Raw genomic sequence first — 22,939 nt, forward strand, 5'->3', positions numbered from 1 at the left:
TTGTGGAGTGGGTGCCCTTACCGCCGGGGGGTGCCGTCATCAAAAGGCGGGATGATGACCACCTTCACTGTGACAGAGGTGCGCAGCAGGTCGATCATCTGGTCATGGGTCAGCGTGACCACAGCCACCTTGCAGATCTCCACCAGCCGACTGCCTTGCCGAAGGCCGGCCTGCCAGGCAAACCCATAGTCCTCCACCTCGGCCACAGTCCCATCATACTTCACATGGAAGCCCAGCTGACCAAGCCCGTTCCGCCGCAGTGTCATGTCCACGGTCTCCCAGCCATTGGTCATTACCTGCAGTCAACAGGAGGATCTCGTCTCAAAAGTGGTTCTGGGTCAGCTCTTCTAGAAGGTCCTAGTCAGTTCCCTACTTTGAGGCCAAACACCTTGCTGACTCTTATCCCCCCAGCTTAGAAGATGCCAGGAGGGTGAATATCCACCCAAAGAGGAGAGGTAGATATGTAATTATGTGACTCATTACCTCCTAGTGACCCTGGCTGTCAGGAGCAATTTACAAGCTGCTGTCTCCCTACTTCCCCATGTATGGACTATACTTCCTGGCACCTTTGTGGTCTTGTGGGACTTGTTTTAGTCAATGAGTTGGGAGTAGAACTGGCATGCCACCTAGATTAGGGAATTTAACTGCTGGGAGAGACTCTCTGTATGCCTTTTCCCTCTGCCGCAGAGACCAGTGCTATTCCAGAGAGTGGCTGTTTGGAAAGCTAGGGTCCCAGAGTTAGGACAATGTGGAACAGAGCTCCCAGCTGAACCCAGGATGGACATATAGAAAGAATAAGAAAGAATTGTTTTTTGAGGATACAATGATTGATTAAACTAAGTGGGAGAAGCAACAGACTAGCAATGCTGACATCTTTTCTAGCTTGAGGCTCAAGCCATATTCTTTTTTGGCATCATTTATGGAGGCACAAACCCATCCCCAATCTCCTCTTAGACCTTCTCCAACCCAGGACGGAACAGACCACTAGGCCTTGCCTCCAATTACACCCTACTTCACTGTGTGCCATTTTTTCTCATTATAATATATTAACATTAAGAGAGGAGGACTCACTAAATAGAACCCCCAGTTCTTCTGCATGCCACTGCATGCCTCCCCACACCTTCTTGGGGATTAAAAAAAAGTTAAATTCGCGAGCTCTAGCTATTAAAAGAGTTACATCAAGACCTGTCTTTTCTCCCTTAAAACTGCACTAAGGAAAGAGAACATATAAGGATTCAAATTCCTGTGAGAAGTCACTCTGCTTAAAAATGATCTGGTTTAATGAACTGATTCAAGCAGGGGCTTTCATACTTTTCAGGCCACCACTCACAATAAGGAGCCATTTTACATCACAAACCAGTTTACAGGTCCTCCCTTCCCCTAGTCCCCAACATATATACGAATAGTTGTTGCAATCCAAGTTGATCACATTCTTGAGCATGGAGAGCAGGAGCTCAGGCGGAACAGATGAAATTATAACAAGATCTGTTAGGTTCCTGATTTTGATAGCAAAAGTTTAGGAATGTGGAAAACCTGGATATCTAAAACCACACTTTACAAAACTGTGCTTATTCTTACTTGCTAGGATATACTCTGATACTTTTTGCTATTTTCTATCCTATCCTTTAAAATTGTTGATTGAACCCATTCCAAACTCTGAAATCTGTTCTACAACTAATTATTGCGATGTGCTTTGAAATTTATTGCTTTTTTGGTATATATATATATATATATATATATATATATATATATATATATATATATATATGTTATTTTTCACAAAAAAAAAAAAAGGAAAAAAAATCAATTGTGATGATAAAAAAATATTCCTTCTAGCCTCTAATGTTCTGGAGCAGCTAGAAAGAAAAATCTGAGATGATGGAACAGTAGCCCATGACAAACTCTGGAACCTGTCCTATAACTACTTGATGAAGAGTGCTTTGGAAAAGATTGCTTTTTTCTTTCTTTGCTTTGTACATATGTTATATCATACAACAAAAAAAGTTAAAAAACAATGTTGGTCAAGATCCAGTAATCAATTTCACAACCGCGCTGGTTTGAAAGGATGTATGTCTCTTAGAAAAGCCATATTTTAATATAAATCCCATTTCGTAAAGGCAGAATGATCCCTATTCAATACTGTATGTTTGAATCTGTAATTAGATCCTCTTCCTGGAGATGTGATTTAATCAAGAGTGATTGTTAAACTGGATTAGGTGACGACATGTCTCCACTTATTCAGATGGGTCTTGTTAAGTTTCTGGAATCCTATAAAAGAGGAAACATTTTGGAGAATGGAGGAGATTCGGAGAGAGCAGAGAATGCTATAGCACCACGAAGCAGAGTCCATGAGCCAGCGACCTTTGGAGATGAAGAAGGAAAATGCCTCCCAGGGAGGTTCATGAACCAGGAAGCCAGGAGAGAAAGCTAGCAGATGATGTTCGCCATGTGCCCTTCCAGCTGAGAGAGAAACTGTGACTGTGTTCACCATGTGCCTTCTCACTTGAGAGAAACCTTGAACTTCATCAGCCTCCCTGAACCAAGGTATCTTTCCCTGGATGCCTTAGATTGGACATTTCTATAGACTTAATTGGGACATTTCCTTGGCCTGAGAACTGTAAATTAGCAACTTATTAAATTCCCCTTTTAAAAGCCATTCCATTTCTGGTACACTGCATTCTGGCAGCTAGCAAACTAGAACAACAGCCTATTAATGAATGGCACCTGTGTATTTGCTTTAAAGAATTTTTTTTACATGTGATGATGACAACATGGTTTCAACAGTCTTTCAAGAGTCTGCATCTTTCAGAGATAAACACAGAAACATTTATAGATGATATGATGTCTAGGATTTACTTCAAAATAATCAGGGGAAAGGTAAGGGAAAAATGGATGAAACAAGATTGGCTGTGGGTTGATAACAATTATGCTGGTGATGGGGTTCATTATGACATTTCTTCAACTTTTGTATATGTTTGGAGTTTTCCACGATTGAAAAGTTATTGACTTGAAATAATTGACTCCAAGCTTACTGCTTAATGCCTCAAAAGAAAAAGCTGTGACTGGAGTCATCCCTGCCCATTACCTTTGATTAGGGAGTCAAATTCTTCCTGTGACGCAGTCACCCTGTCCCCCAAAGAATTTGGCTGTGGGTTATGGGTTGTAGAGAAAAATCCTGTGTGTCTACTCCCATGACTGATTAAGCTACATCAACCCAGGGAATCCTGGGAGGTTTCAACAGGAAGAACCCCACCCTGGACAGAGGCCTGGGCAGAGTGTAGGCAACAGCTGGAACACAGCTATGGCAGAGACAGCTCACTGCCTTCAACCATCCAGTCTTCCATCCTTCCTTTCAGTAATTAGGTGCACATTCCTAAACAGAGCTCTGATGAGCTCACGGCCACCTAGTCAGGGACCACATTTCTCAGCTTCCCTTGCAGTTGGCTGTGGACATATGACTAGGTTTTGGCCAACAGGATGTAAGGGGAGGGGGGGATGAAACATCTACCTTGTGTTCTTAAAAACAAAACTGCTTACCATCTACACTCACTCTTTCTTCCTTCCTGTAGGCAGGAGTATGGATCTGGGAGTGACTCAGTGTTGACCATGCAAATAAGTACAATACTAAGGAAAGGAAGAGCAACAAGATGGAAGGAGCCTGAGTCCCTGAGCTGGCCCCACTAGCCTTGTCCAGATTAAGTGCTAACAAAGGAGAAACTCTCAACTTATTTCAGCTCCTGGATTTTGCAGCCTCTTTATTGTAGCAGCTGTCTGTAACTACCTGCTAGAGCTGCTTTGGATCATTTTAGATAGGAAACAGATAACTGAAGTCCTCTTTGGTTGCTCTCTTAGTGTCCTGAAATTCTGGTTCCCTTTGCTTTGTTTCTTTCAATTATGATAAAATTTACATACACTTGCCATTTAAAAGTGTATGATTCAGTGGCATTTAGTACATTCACATGTTGTGCAACCACGGCCCTTATCTAGTTCCACATACATACTAGATACTCAAAAAGAAATTCATTACTCCAAAAAGAAACCCTGCATCCATAAGCAGTCATTTCCCATTTCCTTCCCTAAGCCCCTGGCAACCACTAATTGACATTTTGACTTTACGAATTTGCATATTTTGGACATTCATATAAAGACAATCATACACTATGCGGCCTTCTGTGTCTAGCTTCTTTCCTTTAGCATCCCCTTTCCTTTAATAAAGAATAAAAGCAAGCTCCAGTTGAAGAAGCGAACCATGCCTGATTTTACAAGCTTCCGGAAAGGCCACATGGTATAAGGAATATCTTATGAGACCAATCAGAGAAGCCAAAGTTTTGGATCCATTAACACGAGTGAGAGTGAGCTTCCTGTAATCTGGCCACACTGTTCCAACTGGCCCACATGTACCCCACTTAAAGGCGGTACTGATCACCCTACCTCAGCTGACTACTGTCCTGTGCAAAAGTGAGCCCAGTGTAGCCAGATTTTTTTCAAGAGAAGCCAGAAAGCCAGATTCACATGAAATCTTTCAAGTACTAAGCTTTGGCAACTAATTTTTAAAACACATTTAAGGAAACATGTCTAGAGACTGCATCTAGCTTGTGGGTTAGAGACCTCCTACTTACCTCATTGAGGTACTTGTAATAGGCCCTCCTGTCATTCTTAACATTCCCATTTTAACCCCCTTTGCTGGTGTAACTCTTGTTCAATATCTGCCTCAGATGGGAGGCCTCTCAAGCGCAGGGCCCACGGTCACCACTGTATCCCAGCACTGTCTAGCCAAGGGCCATGCACGTAATTAAATTTACTGAACTAACAAATCAAGTGATGGGATTGGTTCTGGGTATCTGGGGTGGTGAAGTCAGACTGCCTGGGTCTGATTCCTGGCACTGGAACACTTCATAAAAAAGAGACACAATGTCATGAGTGGTTTATGATGGACCTGTCCTCTCACTGGAGATGGCTTATGGCATTGCTTCCTGTGTTGATGGTTCTTCAGTGAGTTCTAAGACACTGAGACAGAGGGAGAGGGGTCTTGTGGAAATGTGTTCTGCAAATGCTGTGCCAATAGCAGCACAGGGGTAGGCATGGGATGGAGTGGCACAGAGAGGATGTGGGTAAAACATGCCACCTGGCACAGTGCCTGCCCGGTCACTGCCTGAGCAATGCAAGCTGCCATCAGGATTCGGGGAAAGAGAAGAGCCTAACACTGAAGAATTTGGAACAGTAATTCACTAGAGGGCCTGGGTAATTCACTTCGCCTCTCTGGGCTTTAGTTTCCTTGTCTATGAAGCTGGGATGCAAATGGTGCATCCCTCACTGGGCTGTGTGAGGAAGAAAGGTAAGGTCCTGAGCAAGGTCTGACTCACAGCTAGCACCCCACAATGTTCACTATTGTCCTCAACTCAGGAGCACATGCATGCATTTGCTCATTCAATACAAGTTCACTGGTAACTGATTATCTACTGGGTAACAGATGCTGGCTTGCTGATAACATGCAGTGAACAAACAGATAAATATATGTCAGATGGTAGTAAAGCAGGGTAAAAAAGTTCAGGGCCTAGTTGGGGTGGGGGGTGTTGCAATTTTAGATAATAAGGCCTTACTGACAAGGTGGCGCTTGACTGAAGGGAAGGGGAGGGGATGTGGGGGAAGAGTGTGCCAGTGAGAATATAGGCAGTGCAAAGGCCCTGAGGCTGGACACCTGCATAATGTACTCAAATCAGCAGAGGTCTGTGTGGCTGGAGCAGAAAGAGTGATGGAAAGATGAGGTCAGAGAGGATAACTCCGACCGGGTTGGGCAGCGCCTTTTGGGCCACTGATGGGCTCTGACTTCTACCTAGAGTGAGCAGAGGGTTTTGCGCACAACAGTGATGTGATCAGATCCCTTTGACTACCACGCTGAGAACAGACCACTGAGACTACTGCTACTGCAATAGCACTCGAGAGACAATGGCAGTGCAGGCGAGGGTGGGCTGTGGAAGAGGGAGAAGTGGTTGGAGTCTGCTTAATTTGAAGGTGGAGCTGACAGAACCGGCTGACAGATTAGATGTGGGTGTGAGGGAAAGACAGGAGCTGTTGCCGATGCCAAGGCTTTTGACCTCAATAAATGGGACGATGGAGTTGTTCTTTACCGCGACAGGAAAACTCTGAGGGTAGGAAGGAAAACCAATAGTTTGCCACTGGACATGTAAAGTTTCAGGGGGCTACTGGACACTCAAGTGGAGATGCTGAGTAAACAGTTAGATACTAGTCTTGAGTACAAATAGGCTAGGGTCAGAAAAACCACAGTTCAGACCCCAGTTCTGCCATCCACTGGCTATGCAACCTTATCTGAGTAACTATAACTCCCTGAGCCTCAATTTCCTCATCTGTCTAGTGGGGATAAGAACAGTTCCTATACTTTGTGGGGTGGGTGTGAGGATTATGTAAGATCATGAATATAAAGGGCAGGGTGCCCTGAATAGCTAACAATATCTTGAGAAAGAAAAATGAAGTGGGAGGTCTCATTACCTGACTTTAAAACTTATTATGAAGCTACAGTGGTCAAAACAGCTTGGTACTGGCATAAAGACAGATATACTGACCAATGGAATTGAAAAGAGTGTTCAGATATAGATTCTCTCATTTATGGACAATAGATCTTTGATAAGGGGGTCAAGCCAACTCACCTGGGACAGAGCAGCCTCTCCAATAAATGGTGTTTGGAGAACTGGATATCAATACACAAAAGAATGAAAGAGGATCCATATCTCACACCTTATACAAAAATTAACTCAAATTGGAGCAAAGACCTAAACATTAGAGCTAAGACCATATAACTTTTAGAAGAAAATGTAGGGAAATAGCTCATAAAACTTGTACTTGGAGGCAGTTTCCTAGATCTAAAGCACAAGCACTGAATAAAGAAATAGATAAATTGGAACTCCTCAAGAAAGTAAAAAGGCAGCCTACGCAATGGGAGACAATATTTGGAAACCACGTATCAGGTAAGGGTTTAGTATCCAAAATATTTAAAGAGATTCTTCAACTCAACAACAAAAAGACAACCCAATTAAAAAATGAGCAAAAGACATGAACAGATACTTCTCAGAAGAGGAAATACAAACGGCTAAAAGGCACATGAAAAGACGCTCAACTTCACTAACTATTAGGGAAATGTAAATCAAAACCTCAATGAGGTATCATCTCACACCCACCAGAAAGGCCATTATCAGAAAACGACAAGTGCTGGAGAGGATGTGTAGAAAGAGGCATACTTATTCACTGTTATTGGGAATATAAAATGGTACAACCACTTTGGAAGGCAGTTTGGTGGTTCCTCAGGAAGTTAAGTACAGAATTGCCAAATGATCTAGCAATCCCATTGTTAGGTATCTATTTATAGGACATGAGGGCAAAGACACAAATGGACATTTGCACACCATTGTTTATAGCAGCATTATTTACAATTGCCAAGAGATGGAAACAGCCCAAATGTCCATCAACAGATGAGCGGCTAAACAAGCTGTGGTATGTACATACAATGGAACACTACACAGCCGTAAGGCAGAATAAAGTCACGAAGCATATAACTACATGGATGGATCTTGAGGACATTATGCTGAGTGAAATCAGTCAGAAAAAAAGGGAAACACTGTATGGTCTCATTAATATGAACTAATATTAATGAGTGAACTTGGAGTATTTCAGTTAAGAACACAGGTTATCAGGAAATAGAAACAGGGTAGAGATTGCGTAACTGGTGCTGAAGGAATACAGATTGTGCAACAGGACTGACAGTAAAAATTCAAAAATGGATAGCACAATACTACCTGATTGTAGCACAATAATACTAATATATTGAATGAAGCTGAATGTGAGTACAATAGAGGGAGAAGGGCTGGGGACACGTATGAAATCAGAAGGAAAGATAGAGGATAAAGACTGAGATGGTATAATTTAGGAATGCCTAGAGCGGACAATGATGGTAATTAAATGTACAAATTAAAAAATGTTTTTTGCTTGAGGAAGAACCAATGAATGTCAGTATTGCAGGGTGTTGAAAATAGATGGTATATGGGAAAAAGTACAGTCAATGTAAGCCAGGGCTATAGTCAATGGTAACATTGTAATATGCTTCCAAAGAATGTAACAAAGGCATTATGCCAAAACGAAATGTCAACAGGAGCCGGGACTGAGACAGGGGTATGGATTCTTTGTGGAAGAAAAGGAAATGGCTTCAGATAGAGTTGGTGGCAAAGGCATGTCTATGTACTTTGGCTGGATTGTATGATGTGTGATAAAACTAAATAAAAATGAGCAGAGAGTAACAAGTGCTAGAAAAAATGTGGAGAAAGAGATGTATCTATTCACTGTTGGTAGGGAAGTGAGAGGGGCAGCCCCTTGGAGGGTAGTGTGGTGGTTCCACAGGAGACTAGGGGTGGGTTTGCTATATGATCTTGAAACCCCGCTGCTCAATATATATCTGGAGGAGCTAAGTGTGGGGACACAATTGGACATTTGCACACTGGTGTCTCTGGTGGCAGTATTCGTGATCCACAATGAATGGAGGTGGCCTAAGGGTACAATGGAAGGGGGAACTATGGTGTATATATGCAGTGGACCTCTGAGGGGTCACAAGAAGGAATGAAGTTGTGAGGTATGCAACTAGATGAATAAAGCTTAAGAGCTGTATGTCGAATGAAATGTCAGGAACAAAAAGACAAATATTATCATGCCTCAATCATATGGACTAAGCATAATGTAAAAATTTGATGTACTAAACTTGAGAGCATGGGATATCAGGTTGGAGCATATTGTAAACGTTCTTAGATTGTAAGCTCTTATTACAGTCATATATATTCAGGAGGTGTAACTGTTAATTCTAAATTCTCAGATACTGAGCTGTTTGCTTATAACATGATCTTTCCCAGAAACTTCAGGTATTTATGTGACACCGTGAGACTCAGAGTTAAGACCTCTGAAGTTATTAAAGTCAGTAGTAAGCCATACAGGAATTGTTTAAAAAGTTGAAAAAGTGATTAGACATTGAGCACAGATATGAATGAAGGTGATCTGGATAGGACTAAGGTATATCTGAAGACTGGGTAAAGGATGATATCATCCATATTTTAAAACTTCAACTTTTATGTGAGACTAAAGGGAGAGATGTTTATTTGGTGTAAAATTTATGATTTGGGTAGCGTATTTCCTAATTTAACTTGCATGGTCAGTTTAACTGAACAGAATAAGTACATGAATCTTGAACAGGGCATGAGATTTCGTTGGTTTGTCCAGGTTAGTGGGATGCCCTGATAAATCCCAGAGTGATTTGAACAGTGAATAAAGAAGTATTTGTAAAACGTCCCCTTGGGCAAATGGGGAGAAGGGGAAATATTTAACTTCCTCATTTGGAGAATTTCTGGTATTCTTGTGAGCAGTGGGAACAGTCAAATCAATAGGTTGAAATCTTGATCTTGGGGTTGGTCCCTATGAAACTTATCTCTGCGAAGGACAGGCTAAGCCTACTTAAAACTAGGCCTAAGACTCACCCCCAGAGAACCTCTTTTGTTGCTCAGATGTGTTTTTTCTCTAAGCCGACATGGCAAGTGAACTTGCTGTCCTCCCATGGGACATGACACCTAGGGGTGTAACTCTCCCTGGCAACTTGGGACAGAAACCCTGGGATGAGCCAGGACCTGGTATCAGGGATTGACAAAATCTTTGCAACTAACAGGGGGAAGAGAGAAATGAGACAAAATAAAGTTTCAGTGGCTGTGAGATTCCAAACAGTCAAGGTTATCCTGGAGATTATTCTTACGCATTATATAGATGACCCCTTTTTAATTTATGGTGTATTGGAGTGGCTGGACAGAAGTACCTGAAACTGTAGAGCTGTGTTCCAGCAGCCTTGTTTCTTGAAGGTGATTGCAAAATGATACAGCTTTTACAATGTGACTATGTGATTGTGAAAACCTTGTGTCTGATGCTTTTATCTAGGGTATGGACAGATGAGTAAAAAATATGGATAAAAAATAAACATATAATAGGGGGAACAAAGGTTAAAATAAATTGAGTAGATTCAAATACCAGTGGTCAATGGGGGGGGGGGTAAGGAGTATAGTATGTATGAGTTTTTCTTTTTTATTTCTTTTGCAGGAGTGATGCAAATGTTCAAAAAAATGATCATGGTGATAAATACATAACTACGTGATAATATTATGAGTCATTGATTATATACCATGTATGGAATGTTTGTATGCCAAGAATGTCTGTATGTTTGTATGTTAATTTTTTACAATAAAAACATTAAAAATAAACAAACAAGATCATGCATATAAAATACTTATGGCATTCAACCAACCACTATTAAACACCTACTATGTGCCAGCCCTGATCTAGGTTTGTGGGATAAGCAATAGAGGCCCTGGTTAATGGAGTTCACATTCTAGTGGGAAATCCAAACACTAGAAAACTATTACTGTGATATGAAAGAAGGCTTTACCAATCTGACCTGAACTTAAAGGGAGAGCACAAAAGCCCAGAAGGGCAAGGACAGCCACCAGCAACAGTGGCAACTGGAGGTCACAGGCCACCAACCAGGCTAATTTTCTGGGCAAAATAACTCATCTGATCCCCAAAACTTTCACATGAGATTAGATGATTATTGTTTCCTTTTTTTGGAAGGGGAAAGTGAATCACAGAACAGTGAAGTCACTTGGTCAAGGACAAAAACTGGTAAGTGGTAGAGCCAGGCCTTCTAGCTCTAGAACCTGTGCTCTTAACTACTATGATATCACATGTCACACTGCAAAACCTGCATTGGCTTCAATCACAGACCACAGCATTCCTTCTCACGGAGCTCAGATGTGGCCTGAGTACTTCTCAATACAATGCTTCAATCAGTCATTACCAACTCAGTTGTCATCTATCTTGAAAGTGATCTGCCACCCTCCATTTGGCCAAAAGTCTAAGCATGAGCTGTACAGGAAGAGTTTAGGATTAGACTTTTATGAGTCTTTGTTTTTAACAGGGGAAGTTACACTATTTACATTTACTGTGATTTCTAATATGGAAGAAATTCCTGCCAACTAATTTTGCTTGTCTTATCATGCTTTTTAATATTTTTTCCTCTACCTGCCTGGTTCTAACCTTTAATGGTCTAAAAGTTTCCCATTCTATTTTGATTCTTCTAGGAAGTATCCCTACATTTTTTTTTTTTTTTAAACATGGACAGGCATGGGGAATTAAACCGGGGTCTCTGGCATGGTAAGAGAGAACTCCGCCACTGAGACACTGTTGCCCGCCCACCCCTACATTTTTAATATATGTGTGAACTTATGTTTTATGTCAGTATTTAGAGTCAATGTCTTATCCTTCCAAGGTGATGGTGTGAAGAACCTCAGATCCTACCCAAATCTTCCCCAGAAAGAATCCACTGTGCAGGAGCCACCATACCCCTAGCATGTACGTTAATAATTCTGATTCTCTTGGGGCCAATTAATGTTTCAGCATAAAAGACTGGACTAGGGAAGGTATTGCAGTGGTCTCTAGGATATGTGCCAAACCATGTGAACTGCTGCACCACTGTAGAGCTCTGTCCCTTACCTTCAGTCTCTGGACGATTTCCCGTATGTCCTCCACAGAGCCTTCTGTGGCCTGTAGGAAGATGTGGTCCCCTCGCCCATAGAAGATTTTGACTGTTGCGGAGTCTGGGGTCCAGCCAATGACATCCCCACAGTAGCAGTTAAACACTACCTCTTTGGTGCGAAGGTCCAGGAGCACCACAAACTCGTTTGAAATTCCCAAAATGCAGTCAATTTCGACCCCCTGGCCATAGTCCTGAGCCAGCACCCTCCAGGCGATGGCCCCTGTGCTGTGCTGCTCAGCGCCTGCCCGTGCTTTTGTTTTCTCCTTCTTCTTAGAGGTCAAGGAGATGAGGTTGAACTTGCCAGTGGAGTCAATGGGTGTGTTGGAGATACAGTTTTCAGCCAGGTCCTTGAGGTACTCCTGGCGGGTCCTGGTGGCCATGGTGTGGAACTTGTCGGATTTATGTGCAGCATTCTCAGCATTTATCACCTTGGCCAGCAAGAAGTCTCTAAAGACATCAGATTTGCAGAATGTGGTTCCACTGGGGATGGGGGGGCCAAAAGGAGGAGCATCTTTGGATCGGGTCACAGCCATACTGGGGAGGGAAAAATCGTTTAGACAGCAGGAAAAAAGCACTTATGACTATCTTTAGAAAGAAACTATACTATCAGAAATAGGAGTTTCCTTTTTTTAGAATAGAAGTCTACATCTAATAAGTTGCTGGCAAACTAGATTTGAAGCTTAAAAATATCTGAGGATACACATCTTCCTATAAAGTGGACGATTGAAGATCCACAGACAGCTAAAGTATAATTCTCTAGTATTGCTCAACTTTAATTTTTCTCTTTTTACAAACACATAGACTGTGTAGCGGACTATAGCTTGGCAAAATTCACTCCTTCCTCAACTTCTATAGGTATGTACATCCCCACCCCACTGATCTTGGCCTGGTCATGTGACTGGTTTGAAATGTGCTTACTGGGCTTACCTCCTGGGCTCCTGCCATTGCCATGAGATGAACATGCCCCCAGTGACCAACTGATTCAAGCAGGACAAGAGACACATGGAGCAGACCTGGGCCTGACCTGTGGCGTGAAGCTAAGCCCAGCTGAATCCTAGCTGACCTGCAGATGTGTGAGCCAGAAAGGAATATTTCTAATTGTGAGACACTGAGTTTTGGGGTGGTTTGTTATACAGCATTACTGTAGGAAAACTGAGGCATTTACAAAATGTAGTTGTTTCAAACACTTGTGTACATTGCTTAATGCATTTTGTAAATCACTCCAACAAAGGTTATTTTGAAAATTCACTAAAACAGGAAGTGGTTCATTTTTTCCAGAGATGCCAATATGAGAGAAATCAGATAGCAACTAGGTGAGAATGTACAAAGAAAATGACTTAAAACTTGTTTCCCCAAATGAACTCCCACACCCACTACGCAACCTAGAGAGGGAGGATCTTATCAGAGGAAATCTTTGGAGAAAGCTGGGCAGTGAGCTACATCCTCTCCCTTCCTCCCTGAATAGGTTCATCCTAAGGGACTCAGATAGTTGGGAGGGGACCTGGGTCTGCCACTGGCCTGTGAGATTAAGGGGCTGGGCAGGGAGCCCTAGAAGAGCCCAGAGAGTGTACAGCCAGTTTATGATTACAGTCTAAGTGCCACTCCTTGCCTCTTCCCACTCTTTTTCTCCCTCTGCTCCAATCCTGGATGGGTCAACAAGTGGCAGTTGGCAGGGCTGGGAAGGGGAGTGCAGGTGGAGAATCAGAGGTCAGCCATGCTCCCTATCTTCCGCAGCTTCCTTGAGCTGGGGATGGCCTCTGAGAAGATTTGCTAGAGATCAAGTCTGGAGATTTGATTAATATCTTGGAATTTAATGATCAAATCATGTCGAGACTTACTGGCTATAGAGGGCAGACAATTTCTAAAACTGAGCACAAAGGTTGAGGCATCTGCCAGAGTACTGACCCATGGGCAGAAGACCAAGGCCCTCACTGAAAAACGGTGTTTTAAACTCTTTTGTTTACAAAGTGTATCTATCCCCTATAAAAACCTCAACTTGTAAGAACAAGAGTGAAAGATGTTGTACTATTTTTCTTCTTACTGTAGGAAAATTTTTTAAACACTGAAATTCCTGATTAAAAGATATTCCAAGAAACTTAAACATAATACAATACTTTTTCAGGTTTTGACTCACCCACATGCACATCTTAATGAGGGAGAGTGCTACATTCACTTATGTGTATGACAAGCATGTCCTGGATGCCCACTGTCTTGGGCACTGGAGCTATAGCAGTCCCTGCCCTCTCAGGGCTTCTAATCTAGGAGAGACAAACTAAATAAATGCACTCACGAATTAATATGTGAACAGAAAGAAAATGAACAGGGTGTGTTAAGACAGAATAACAGAAGGACCTGGAGGGCCCCTCTAAGGAAGCACTAGTTTAGCTGAGATGGGAAGGGTGAGTAGGAACCAGAGGAATGCTGAGGGGAGAGTACTCTGGGCAGAGGGCATAGGCTGTGTATAGCAGCCCAACTAGGAGAGGGCATGCACAGGGTGAAATGAGGTCAGGCTGGCCAGAGCCCAAAGAGGAAGGCGCAGTGAGGGGGCAGGGGACTGGTATACTGGGGACCAAACCACATAGGGCCTTTGATGGTATGTGAGCAATTTTCACTCTTCTTATAAGAGAAAGGAACCATTTAATGACCTGCTGGCTCTTCACTGCTTATCCTTCAGATCCAGTCTCTACCATTTTCTGTCCTGCTCGATGCCTGGAAGGGTCCTGTGCTCTCTGGCTGCTAGTTGAGCTTGGCCAATGGGAAGCTCCGGCAAGAGGTGGAAGGGTGGAAGAGAGAGGTCAAGGTCTACTGCCTCTCACTCCCTGCTGACTGTGATGGTGGCCGTGGTCCTTTATTCCCAACCAAAGCTCCTATCAGTCACCCCCTTGCCCAGGGCTGTAGCTCTCATCAGCTTCCAGAAACTGCTCCCACATCCCATCAAATCTAAGGCTGGGGTAATGGTTTCTGCTGTTGTTAGTCCCTGAGTGCCTCACTTTGCCTTACTGTTCTCTTAACCTCCCATACCTTGGTTAATAATCTGTTCATTAGTTCCTTTCAGTTAATTCTTGTGGGATCATCTGCTCTTTGCTGGGACCATAACAGATGCAGATGTTAGCAAAGCGTGACAATCCCATTGGCAGTCTGTACAGATCACCATGGCTGCCTTGTAATGGACTGGGGTGAGACCAGCGAGGGGGCTACCACATGACCCAGTTATCAGGCCAGATGCCCTCTTCCATTTCTACCGCATATTGTCCAATAACCCTTCTCCATGCCCCAGGAGTGCTGCATGGGCGGGTACCGCATTGGTACCAGCACAGGTATTCAATATTGACCAAAGCAGTAATTAAAATTGAACAAAAAAGGAACAGATTTCTACCCAGGTATAATGGGTATTTAAGTCTGACAGAAAAAGGCATTTCCTAGTGGAGAGATTCTTCAAAGGCCGTACAAACTGAGCAGGTTTCCTTCTGTGGGAAATTTTGTGGGTGTGGCCTGGCCTATAGGCAGGGGTATGGATGCGATGACCTCACCAATCCCTAGTTCTAATTAATGGTATGTTCAGACTGTGCTTTCAGATATGTGAATCGCTTCATTCAGAACTTGCAGCAACAGATTTAGGCTTTTCCCGTAGTCCTGATCATGATTTTAAGAATCATGAAACTGTAAGCTGCTGAAGTCTTTTATGCAATCAGAGCAGCTGGTCCCTTGCTTTCCCCGCAGGAGGGACTGGGGTTTTAACCATCCACAGGCTACAGAGATGTTGTGTGCCTGTGAGAAACAACACGCTTGAAGCCAAAAGGAGGATGATTCCATTACATAACTAGAAGACAGTGTGACCTCAAGGTCACCTGATGACTGTAGCTCAGAAAATGTTTCTAGAACACCCACAATTATTTACTTAGTGCCTTCTATGTTTGGGCCAGGCATCTGTCTGGCCAGCAAAAATGTCTTTAGGGCTCAGTTTATGCTAAGCACTGTGTTGTGATATATGATATATGAAGGTGACTATGACAAAGAGTTACTCTTGGGGAGGCCACGACCACATCAATAAATTGTTTTTACAGTACTGTACCAGAAATGTGTTTGGCAACAGAGCATGGGAGGGGGTGAGTAACCCCTAGAGGATATCAGAAGCACATCCGAGTTTCGTCTTGCGGGACAATTTGGAATTCACTGGGCATGGTGGAGGTCACAAGGGATGGAGGGGACAGAGGTCAGGTTGGGTCAGATTGGAGCCTGGGGTTTTGTGGAAGAGCTCCCACAGGGGAGGGAGAGGGTAAGTTTTGTCCTGAGAGTAGCTGCCTGTGAGAAAGGAGAGAGGGAGAAGCAAGGTAGTGAGGGGACAGCTTTGGTGTAGCTCTAACATTTTCTTTCTTAAAAAATAAAGAGAGAGAGAGAGCTGAAGCAAATATGGCAAAATGTTAACATCTGTTAAATCTGGGTGGTAAGCACATGGGTATCTGTTATATTATTTTCTGTACTTTTCAAAATGTTTAAGATATTGCATAATATAATATTTTAAGTTAAATTGTAAGAAACAAGAGAGATCTGTGCATCAGAAAAAGAAATCACTCTGGAGGCCTTGCAGAGGCTGGCCAGAAGGGATGAGAGGAGAGGGTGGGAGGTTGGCTGGCAAGGCTACTGTGATAACCCAGGGATGAGTGGGAAGGAAGCAGGAAGGCCCCTCCAAGGCCACTCAGACTACCTTGGGTGTGCTTCGGGAAGATTGCCTCCTTTTCCTGTACATGTATGTGTGTGTGTGAGAGAGAAACAGCCAATCTTCCCTCATCAGGACCACCTTTCAGCTGCCAAGGAACAATGCACTTTGAAATCCTGGCATCGTTTCAATGACCTCAGGCCCACACAGAGCCCAGAGACACAGATACTCTGCAGCTGCTATGGAATGTCCTGGGAACAAATGGGCAGGAGGGAGAGGTTTTAGGCCTGGGCAGGTATCCACATGGAGGCCCTGCTATGCGGCCACTTAGGCAACACATTCAACATAGCGGTCTTAACAGCGAGCACTGTGCACTGGAATCCCCTCCAAACCTTCCCTGTGCAGGCTGGGGAAGCTTCTCTCACACAATCAGGTGAGAGAAGAAACTGGTGGAATTGCCATTCCTACTACATATATGCACTCACCTTTTGACCCAGCATCTCCTATGGCTGCATTCTTGGACATGTGTGCAATAAGAGTATTTACAAGGCTATTCACTGCAGGGTGGACTGTTAATAGAAGGTTACATGAAGCCACTCAAGTATCCATCAACAGAGATTGAGGAAATTATGATGCATCCATACAATGAAATATATACAGTCATAAAGAAAAGACAAATTAATGCACTGCTGTGGAAAGATCTCAAAGACAGACTGTGAAGAGAAAAAAGCAGAACAGTGTGTCTGATGTGCTACCATTTATATTAAAAAGATGGAATATTTCCATATATTTGATTGTATGCACATAAAATATCAAACTCACAAGAAACTCCTAGGAATGAGCATGCCTCTGTGAGGACAATTGGGTGGCTGAGGCTCAGGGGTGGGAGGGAGACTTAAATCTATAGTTCATTTTTTATTTTGAATTTCAAACCATTTTCAAAAAATGGAAAAGAACACACTCTAGACTATTCCCAAGAGACGTGCTGCTTCAGGACTAGTACTGACCTTGGCCTGGGCCAGGTTATTGACCGGACAGTTTAAAGGACCACAGTTGTTTTCCCACCCCATACCCAGAGAGCTCTGTATTTGTCCTTTGGGGGCCACCCGCTCCCCTGGGTGAGAACTGTTGCTTGGGAGGATGAAGAATGGGTATGAACCCTCTGTTACTCAACAATATGTGAACTAAAAACCTCCATTCTTTCCTGAGGGGGCATCACTGATGGATTTTACCTGCTCTGCCTCCATCCTTCTACTCTTCTGATTTTCCCCTGGGAAATTCCTCCTATGCCTCTCAGTCCTTGTGGTCTGTTGTCTGAGGCCTGGACAGTTGTTCTGACTCTAGGATAGGCATGCGACTCCAGGCAGGTCAATGAGCCTTAATTCTGGGGCTTCTGGTGCACCTCTGGGAAAGAAAAGCTTTTTTGGTGGATTTGCAGCTGATAGCTGTTAAGCTTAAAGCTGCCAGAAAAGGACGCAACCTACAGGAAAGGTTGAGCAGATCCAGTTTCGCTTGAATTTGTCAATTTTGTCAGCCAATATAGATAGTTGCTCTTTGTCTTAAGTTAGATTAAGGTGTGGTTTCTGTCACTTACAACCGAAAGATTCCAGGCAAATATAAATACCTGATGGCTCGCTATCAAAATTAGGGTGAAATGCCCCTTTCTGGTTGGGAATCACTCTGTCAGCAGGTGCAGCAATATCTGGACTGAGGTTACCTACTAGAGCAGAAACAGAAATGTAGGAGGCAATCCACCTGGGCTTGCTGTCTGTTCTCTCTCTCAGCATGTTGCCTGGATGTTGGGACTCAGCTTTGTGGTGATTTATTGGGTGTGCATGGGGAACTAGGGGAACCACTCCCTGGTTCATCCCACTGGAAGCAATGCATGGAAGCATGTACCTGTAGCAGACGTTATCAGTGCAAGGATTGTGGACTCGGACAATGATGAAGACATGCTGAAAGTGTGAGCGGATGTTCTTGGGGGTGAAGGGCAGTGCTCCGGGCTCCTGGAAGATGATGGTCACAATGTCGTTTCCTATGTGCCGCTTCCTTAGTAGCTGGTGAAGGGGCAACAGAATTGGGGAGAGGAGATCGTCACAGGTTGACTGGAGGGGTTCTGCCAAGGTCATAGTAGCAGCCCCCCACCCCGCCCCACATGCAGCCAGAGGGAGCCTGTGAACCCTGAGTCAGGTTATGGCCCTCCCCCTGCTCAGAGCCCTCCTGGGGCTCTGTCTCACTCACAGGAATGGAGAAAGTCCCCATCATGGCCTGGGAGGCCCCATGAGATCTGTCCCATAACCTCTCTGATAACTCCTCCCATTCTCCCCCTCAATCCCCCTCTACAGCCACGATGGCCTGCTGCTGCTCCTCAAACTTGCCTGAAACACTATCTCCTCAGGGCCTCTGTAGCAGGTGCTCTCTTTGTCTAGAGCATTCCTTTCCTCAGAACCCTTTCCCTCCTTCAGGGTTTTGCTGGAATGTCACCTCCGTGAGGACTTCACAAAATCGTCTAACCCAAGATTCCACCCCCCACCCCCCAACATCCCCTATCCTCGCCTTCCTCCACTATTAGTTAGTATTTACCAATCCCCCCTCCCCCACCCATACAGAGGTTTTCCATCCTCTGCCTTTGGTTTTTAGTCTCTCTCCTCTAAAGTTCAGCTCCATAAGAACAGGGATTGTGTCAGTTTCATTCACTGTCCCCAGTGCCTAGAGCAGTGACTGCCACACAATGAGTGCCCAGTAAATATTTACAGGATACCATGGGCTGGTGGCCTTTGATTTGCTCAAAGCCTCACTCAGGGTCTGAAAGAGTCAGGCTAGAGCCAATGGGGAAGGCCAACTCTAGGCCTCTGCCCCTTCCCCAGGGTGCCTGAGTTGGAGAAGAGGGGAGCAGTAGCGGCTGCTCTCTCTTCCAACCTTCCTCCTTCTGCCCTGCTCATCATGCTTTCTGAGGAAGACTTGGTTATCTTCACAGGTTATTTTCATTTTTGTTTACTGGCTGAAATGATACTACTTTTATGTACTTAAGTTTAGTCTTCAAGCCATCCATCCACACTGGCCGCATGAGATCCATGGATGGATGTGAGTCACCTGCAGCTCTAAATGAAATGGCTCACAGCACAAAATCCAAACTCTCTATAACTCACACTATTAATGTGTTAGTTCTTTATTAGTATTTTAAACCAGATTAAGTGAAAATTCTAGATGAAATGCCTATTCATTGTGACAGACCCCATACTAGGCATTTCATACTCACCATCTCACTGAATTTTCACAGCATGCCCACGAGACATTACCTTATCTTGCCCCTTTCCCAGATGAGAAAACTTAGGCTCAGAGTAGTCAAATGACTTGCCCTAAGTCACACTCTGACTGGAAGGAAGGAGCAGGGATTCCACTCCTATTGGCTCTAGCCTGACTCTTTCTGACCCTGAGTGAGGCTTTGAGCAAATCAAAGGCCACCAGCCCATGGTATCCTTTTACTTGTCTTCCAAACACAGGCTTCTCCCCTCCATGCTTTCCAAATACCCAGGAATAATTAGTTACTACTGTGCTCTGTGCTCTGGTTTTGGGCATGAGTGGATGGATCCTTCTCAATGACACTGAGATCTGTGCACTATCATTCTGACGCTTTACAGAGGGAGGAACCAGGGCCCAGAGAAGAAGTCATTTACCTGAGATCACATAACTATGAAGTGGCAGAAAAAGAAGTCAAACTCGGGTCTAAATCTGAAACCCACGCTATTAACAGCATGCTATTAGGATAACATTATGAAATTACCAAATTTTAACCATATTTTGACACACAAAATCTACAATGTCATCTGTACTGACTAGAAAAAATATATACACTTTCTAAACTTCAACAATCTGTGGTATTTTTTAAAAATTTATTTATTAATTAAAAAATTTAACAACAAACTAAAACATTAACATGTGAGCATTCCGTTCTATATATATAATCAGTAATTCACAATATTATCACTTAGTTGCATAGTTATCATTTCTTAGAAAATTTGCATTAATTCAGAAAAAGAAATAAAAAGTCTGTGGTGTTTTTGATAATTAGAAATTAGGAAGTGTTACTCCCAGGGCCCAGTTCATAGTGGGTGTCAAGGAGAGGAGCTGGTTGCCCTGTCTTATGGCCTCTCTGCAGTATTTGTGGTTTTTGCCTGCCCAATGCCCTTTCCTTTTTCTTCTGGTAGCCACCTCCTAGTTGCCCTTTGGGAAGGCACCTCTCTCATCATTGTCCGTGTTTTAGTTGAGATATTTTATCAGTTACATGAAGACTAAACTTATATAACATAAAAACTTATATAAATAAGAACAAGATAATTTCTATTTGAGTTTAGCCAGTAGTGGGCAGGTGCCTGTCTTAGCCAGTCAGGCCCTTCTGGACTGACTCAGGGTCTGACAAGTGAATGATCCAGTGAGGTTTAGCCCCAAAACTGTTTTTGGAATAACTGGGAAGGTATATTTCTTTTCCTTGGGGTTGATAAGCTGATGGGATGAGAATCTAGAGCTGCTAAGGGACATCTCTGCTGCTACTTGGAGAGAACTGATCCCTGAGTAAAGCCACCATAGAAAAAAGCAGAGATGAGAAATGGGGAGGATTTCTAACATTGTGTGAACTTCTGGATCCAGCCATTCCTAAAGTCAACCCTCTCCTAGCCTTCCCATTTTGGGCTTAAGCCAATTTGGTTTAAATTTCTGTTACTCAACCAAAATAATGTTGTCTGATTCACTCATTTCTCTTAGGACTCCTGATGATTCAAGAGACCCTCAGGGGAGCTGGATGGCTAGAGACAAGCAGGGTGGCCAAAGAACAGTAAGAAAAGCTGGCACCAAACATACATCAAACCCTGCCTGACCGAGCCTCTAATGCACTGGTGAAGTGACCTTGGGCCAAGGGCCTCCTCATGATCCATAGGATAGTACTAGGAAAGCCAATGTCAGCCACCTAACAGTTGGGGAGCAGCAAGGGCCTTGGGACTTGACTGCGCATCAACTGGAAATCATTTTGGGTCCCCCACCCTGGGCCCTACTGACCTGCTGCCTGTTGTTGGGGGTGTAAGGGAGGAGGGTGGAAACGTGGAACATGATCTCGTAGTCCTGGTATGTTGTGTAGAGGGAGTGGGTTCCCGTGGAGTCAGCTGAAACGGAAAAACCAGTCAGCACCATATTTCTAAAACCTCTGGGTTTTTGCCATATCCCACACACCATCTGTGCTAATTTTTCACTTGATGCTTTTTCTTAAATCTATTCTTCAGAATGAAATAAATTTAGATAAATAGGAACCCCTACATTACACATCTATCAGGTAAAATAACTGGAACTCTTTATGTGGCTGGTGAAGGGTGTAAATTGGGAGGGAAATCACTTTTTTAGCAATATCTATTAAACCTAAAGACAGGATTAATTGATGACTATGCACTTCCTCTCCCAGGATCATGGCCTAGAGAAATTCTGCACGTGTGTTCCAGGATACAGACACAAGAATCTTTGCGTATCAGTCAAAAGAATGGATAGACAAATTGTGGTGAATTCATACTGCAGAAAAATATACAGCTGTGAAAAGGAATTTGTTATAGGTATTCAAGGGTGTATCCCACAAATATAATGTTGAGTAAAAGATGCCAGACACAAAAAAGCACATACTGTATGATGCCATTCACATTAAAGTTATCAAACAAATTATCTCATTTAGGGATGCATACATAGGTTGCAAAAATATGAAGAAAAGCAAGGAAATGATCATGAATCAGGAGAGTGGTTACCTCCAATTGGGTGCGGGTGTTATAACCAGGGAGAGGCATACCCTAGTATTGGCTCTATGTTTCACAATGGGAAATGAGGCAAAGGGAGGAACTGACTTTCCCAAGGTCACACCACTATGAGCGGTGGAGTCCCAGGTCATCTGTCCCAGAGTCTTAACTATATTTAATGCTGGCTGTGCCAATTTGAAGCTATTATGTACCCTAGAAAAGTCATGTCCTTTAATCCTCATTCAATACTGCTGGGTGGGACCTCTTTGATTGTTTCCACAGAGATGTGATCCACCCAACTATGGGTGGTAACTTTTGATTAGATGGTTTTCATGGAGAAGTGTCTCCACCCATTCAAGGTGGGGATGCTTACTGGAGCCCTTTAAGAGGGAACCATTTTGGAAAAAGGTTTAGAGCCACCAGAACCAACAGAGCCAGAGACTTCTGGAGCAGAAGGAAAATGCCCCCCAGGAAGCCTTACAAAACAAGGAAAGAAAGCTAGCAGACTTCACCATATGCTTTTTCAGCTGAGAAAGAAATCCTGAACATCACGCGCCTTCTAGAACCAAGGTATCTTTCCCTGAATGCCTTAATTTGAACATTTTCATAGCCTTGCCTTAATCTGGACATTTTCACAGCCTTAGAACTGTAAACTTGCAATTTAATAAACTCTCCTTTTTAAAAGCTGTTCTGTTTCTGGTATATCACATTCCGGCAGTCTACTAACTAAAACCCTGCCTCTTAAGGGTTCTGAATTCCTTGTGGGAAACAGACCCAAATCCTTAATTGTTACTTAGCCTTAAGGCTCTGAATGGTGGAACCCTTGCTTGCCTTCCTAACCTCATCTTTCATTTTAAGTTCCTGGACAACAGCCTCTGAACCTCAGGG

The 22,939-nt window shown here is 43.4% G+C and overlaps 1 protein-coding gene across 14 annotated transcripts in view; it reads right to left on the reverse strand.

The window, feature by feature from the left end:
• Nucleotides 1-22,939, reverse strand: part of SIPA1L3 (signal induced proliferation associated 1 like 3) — a 308,825-nt gene that overhangs the window by 83,856 nt on the left and 202,030 nt on the right. For all 14 annotated transcript variants that reach the window (XR_013163484.1, XM_077132031.1, XM_077132021.1 and 11 more), the window contains 4 exons: nucleotides 21,336-21,439; nucleotides 18,183-18,340; nucleotides 11,584-12,160; nucleotides 22-296 (listed from right to left, as the gene is read on the reverse strand). Coding sequence is in view for 13 of the 14 variants with exons in the window: in XM_077132031.1 (XP_076988146.1) it covers nucleotides 22-296; nucleotides 11,584-12,160; nucleotides 18,183-18,340; nucleotides 21,336-21,439 (1,114 nt within the window). In the remaining variant the exon portion in view is untranslated. The remainder of the gene's footprint in view (nucleotides 1-21; nucleotides 297-11,583; nucleotides 12,161-18,182; nucleotides 18,341-21,335; nucleotides 21,440-22,939) is intronic.

This window comes from Tamandua tetradactyla, chromosome 16 (genome assembly GCF_023851605.1).
Source record: "Tamandua tetradactyla isolate mTamTet1 chromosome 16, mTamTet1.pri, whole genome shotgun sequence".
NCBI classification, from domain to species: domain Eukaryota; kingdom Metazoa; phylum Chordata; class Mammalia; order Pilosa; family Myrmecophagidae; genus Tamandua; species Tamandua tetradactyla.